General features: G+C 61.0%; 1 protein-coding gene across 1 annotated transcript; it reads left to right on the forward strand.

The window, feature by feature from the left end:
- Positions 1-348: 348 nt before the first annotated feature.
- LOC119097055 (ATP-dependent RNA helicase DHX33-like) lies at positions 349-4,338 on the forward strand (the record flags this gene model as incomplete). Its single annotated transcript, XM_037220085.1, is given in 7 exon segments — positions 349-525; positions 881-1,046; positions 2,180-2,313; positions 2,613-2,711; positions 3,161-3,322; positions 4,146-4,201; positions 4,203-4,338. Coding segments are annotated over 7 exon segments (930 nt in total), but the record flags the coding sequence as incomplete, so codon positions are not given.
- Between the last annotated feature and the right edge of the window lie 416 nt (positions 4,339-4,754).

Consider the following 4,754-nt stretch of genomic DNA (forward strand, 5'->3'; position numbering starts at 1 on the left):
ATGCTTTACCCATATGAACATTTTACATTGCAAACTTTTGATGTCATGAACTTTGCACCCTATGTCCTTAATCCGATGAACTGTGGACATACATGCTTATTGTATGCACACTTTTGTTTGCAATCCCTCACACCGCCCCCACATCACAGCCGCCATTGCATGTGTCGCCGGGCACCAGCGGCGGCCGACGTCCCTGTCCGTCCGCGGCTGACCACCGCCGGACCGCCCTGTCGGCAGAGCCCAACTTGGCACGGCATGGCGCTGCACCCGGGAGGCGAGAACGGCGAGCCGCCGCTGAAGCGGCACAAGCCGGCTGCGGGCGCGGCGGCGGCCGACCCTGCCGCCATCCAGCGGCAGCGGCAGGCGCTGCCCGTGTACCGGCTGCAGGCGCGGCTGACGAGCGAGATCAGCTCGCGGCCCACGCTCGTGCTGATCGGCGAGACCGGCAGCGGCAAGACCACCCAGGTGCCGCAGTTCTGCCACCAGGCCGGGCTCACCAAGACCGCCATGGTCGCCGTGACCCAGGTGAGGCTCGCGCCCTGCTAAGTGTGCTGCTCTTGAGGAGCACTCGTGCCGTTTTGGAGGTGCTGGGAAAAGTTCCATGTCGGGATGGCAAACAGATGAAATACTCAAGCGCTGAAAATCAAGCTCGGAAAGAAATGACAGCTTGTCCCTGAAGGTATGACTGAGCGTCAGAAATCTTAAGCCATAGTTACGTATTTTTCCTCAGTACATGTGCCCCCTTAAAGTGATGTACGGTTAGGAGCGCATCCGTTGACGTTAGCCCACCTAGCCCAACCAGCGAGCTGCTTCCGATCTCGTATCGCCGCCGTTCAAGCGGCGTGTCCGCTCGGTGACAGATGTCTCTGTGTGTCGGTAGCCGCGGCGGGTAGCTGCTATGAGCCTCGCCCAGCGCGTGGCCGATGAGATGGCCTGCACGGTCGGCCAGAAGGTCGGCTACGCGGTCCGCTTCGAGGACTGCACGTCCACGCAGACGAAGATCAAGTACATGACGGACGGCATGCTGCTGCGGGAGGCCATGTCGGGTCAGTAGCGGGACCAGAGCAGTGGTGTGAACGCTGTGTGTAGCAGCCCTCTCCGGCGCCTCACACCGCCGACACCGCGCAGTGGTGTCAGCTAGCTAGCCAGGGGCTTACTTGATCGGTCCCTCATTATGGCTACCAGATAACGCACTAGAGCCTCGCATTGCCGACGCTATACTGTGATTAACAGTATGTTGGTTAGCTCACCATGCTGTTTGTCACGGCACGACGACTAAGCTCTATAGCTCCCCTTGCCTGTCGGCTCGACGCATCTGCATCGCCGACAGGCATGACCAAGCGCCTGGCTATGCACTAAGTGTCAGCAGCGCGCGCTGGGTTGTATGCTGGGCTCACAGCCCCATCTGCCGAGCGCTCGGGCGACTGGCGTGCCCTGACGACTGGCGTGTCCTGACGACTGGCGTGTCCTGACGACTGGCGTGTCCTGACGACTGGCGTGCCCCGACGACTGGCGTGTCCTGACGTGTCCTGACGACTGGCGTGCCCTGACGACTAGCGTGCCCTGACGACTGGCGTGTCCTGACGACTGGCGTGTCCTGACGACTGGCGTGCCCTGACGACTGGCGTGTCCTGACGACTGGCGTGTCCTGACGACTGGCGTGTCCTGACGTGTCCTGACGACTGGCGTGTCCAGACGACTGGCGTGCCCTGACGACTGGCGTGTCCGGACGACTGGCGTGCCCTGACGACTGGCGTACTCTGACGACTGGCGTGTTCTGACGACTGGCGTGTCCAGACGACTGGCGTGTCCCTGACGACTGGGGTCTCTGACGACTGGCGTGTCTGACGACTGGCGTGTCTGACGACTGGCGTGTCCAACGACTGGCGTGCCCTGACGACTGGCGTGCCCTGGCGACTGGCGTGTCCTGACGACTGGCGTGTCCGGACGACTGGCGTGCCCTGACGACTGGCGTACTCTGACGACTGGCGTGTTCTGACGACTGGCGTGTCCAGACGACTGGCGTGTCCTGACGTGTCCTGACGACTGGCGTGTCCTGACGGCTGTTTGCCTGCCTGTCCGTCCGTGCGTCGCATGCCCGGATGAACGGACGATACCCGTCTCCGTGTCCGCGACTCTGGTCGGACCGCCATCTCAGTGCGCCGCCGTCCGTCCGCAGACCACCTGCTGCGCCGCTACTCGTGCGTCATACTGGACGAAGCGCACGAGCGCACCGTGCACACGGACGTGCTGTTCGGCATCGTGAAGAAGGTGCAGAAGATCCGCCGCGTCAAACAGCTGCCCGAGCTCAAGGTGAGGCCAGCTGGGAGTGCAGGCGTGTTTCGAGGGCGGAGACGCCCTGATGTGAGGAGATTCGCGGGGTTTCGTGCTGCTTTACGTCTCATTTCGTAGTTAAATATTAGTTACCATCGGTTTCCTCGGCCATATGCGTTTTAGACTCCAACTTCCCAATGCTCAAGTTCAATTCAAACAAGCTTCGAGTAAAGAATGTCTCAAAAATACGCGTGCACTTGCCGTATGCACGCAAGATTGTCACGCCTGCGCCGTGTCGTTGGCTGCGCCCATCTGACCTGCCCGCCCCGCCGGCGCAGATTATCGTCATGTCGGCTACGATGGACGTGGACCACTTCAGCCGCTACTTCAACAGCGCACCCGTCATCTACCTACAGGGGCGCCAGTTCCCCGTGCAGGTGAGCTGCTGGCGCCCATGGCCAGCTGGGCAATCGCGACCGGGCCGTGCAGCGTGATTGTGCCGGTGGGTATATGTCTGTTTCATAACAGGATTCCGTGGCCCTGTTCTCCCACGCGGTTAAGGGCCTGGTCGGCTCGTGTGGGATTGCATGCTGTGACAACTTCGGGGTACCGCCTGTCTTGCCTTTCGCCGTGTGAAGTGGACCAGCATTGGTACGCATTTTAACGGCTCCCGAGATGTGCTGCGCCCTAAATTCACCAAGATGAGTGGTGCCCCGAAGAACTGGTGCGCCAAGATACCCCCAGCCCAACTACGCATGTTCGTTTACGCCGGTATTTCCTTCGTTGTCACTTTTATTGTCAATAAGTGGGCTGTCATTACCATTTGTCCGCCAAGCCGCCGCCGTACTGGCGAGGTGGACTGAGTCCAGTCCCGTCGCCCGGCCAGGTGTACTACGCCAAGCAGAAGCAGGAGGACCCGGTGTTCGCGTCGCTGGTGTCGGTGGTGCAGCTGCACCAGACGGCGCCGCCCAACCAGGACGTGCTGGTCTTCCTCACCGGTCAGCAGGAGATCCAGGCCATGGTCAAGAACCTGCGCGACGTCAACAAGGTGCGGCCGACTGCTGCTCACTGAATGTGTGCATGGTGGGAGGCAGGAGGCGGGAGTGCTGGGATGCTCACGCTGGACCCATGTCATGGGATTGCTGGTGTAAAGAGCTTGGGCGCGAAAAGCGATGTAGGCTAAACAGTTATATCGCGATGTCGCAGACAGTTGTGAAGATTGGAAACCATCAAGCGCCTTGCTGTTTCGGTCCCCGTCTGTTGAGCTCGATAATGAGCGTTGCGACACGACCTGGGAGCGTATTTGATTTGCCACCGGCATTTCAGAGTGCGCCGATGGCATACAATAGCAGCCACGTTCATTTGTATAAGTGTTTGCTGTTGACCGCTGGCGGCATGTATTACCTATCTGTGGTAGCTCGCCGTGCGCAGGACCCGACGGCCCATTCCCCACGCCATCGCTGTACGGCACTCTGGTGGGCGCTGACCTGAGATCGACCCATTCCCCGGCGGGTGCTGACCTGAGGCTGACCCACTCCCCGGTGGGCGCTGACCTGAGGCTGACCCACCCCGGTGGGCACTGACCTGAGGCCGACCCGCTTCCCGGTGGGTGCTGACCTGAGGCTGACCCACTCCCCGGTGGGCGCTGACCTGAGGCCGACTCGCCCCCCGGTGGGCGCTGACCCGAGGCCGACCCACTCCCCGGTGAGCGCTGATCTGAGGCCGACCCACTCCCCGGTGGGCGCCGATCTGAGGCCGACCCACTCCCGGTGGGCGCCGATCTGAGGCCGACCCACTCCCCGGTGGGCGCCGATCTGAGGCCGACTCGCTCCCCGGTGGGCGCCGATCTGAGGCGGACCTGCTCTTCACAGGACCTGACTGGCTGCTGTCGGCTGCGCGTGCTGCCGCTGTACGCGAACCTGCCGGTGCAAGCAGATGGAGGTGTTCCAGCCGACGCCGCCCGGCCAGCGGAAGGTGATTGTCAGCACCAACGTGGCCGAGACCTCCGTCACCCTGCCCAACATCAAGTTCGTCGTCGACAGCGGCCTGGTGAAGGCCAGGTGAGGAGTCAGCAGGGACGTGGTGTCGTTGATGTACCTACAGCACGCTAACGACGCTAGATCTTCCAGCCGACTAAGCGGCTGTAGTGAAGCGAAAATCGATGAAAGTTAATGGAGTTGTAAAGTTGTCATCGTTGCCAGTGCTCGGCGATAGAGCGGAGTGTTCTCGAGGCATAACGAATCGGCGTCGCTGCCGTTCGTGCAGCTATATTCACGCAAAATTGTGGATGGGTCTGCAGGGAAGTCAGAATGAGATGCTGTCAGTCGATAGGATAAGGCGAGAGGGGGGCCGTTACATGACGACTTCGGTATTGATGTAATGCTCAAGGTGCCTTTGCCGACGTCGGGACTCTATACACGGTTCATCAGTTGGATAAAACAAAACTCGTTATGGGCGCCAAATGACCACTGGGGTCGGCG

This window comes from Pollicipes pollicipes, unplaced genomic scaffold, assembly GCF_011947565.3.
Source record: "Pollicipes pollicipes isolate AB1234 unplaced genomic scaffold, Ppol_2.1 Scaffold_4295;HRSCAF=5057_pilon_pilon_pilon, whole genome shotgun sequence".
Taxonomy (NCBI): domain Eukaryota; kingdom Metazoa; phylum Arthropoda; class Thecostraca; order Pollicipedomorpha; family Pollicipedidae; genus Pollicipes; species Pollicipes pollicipes.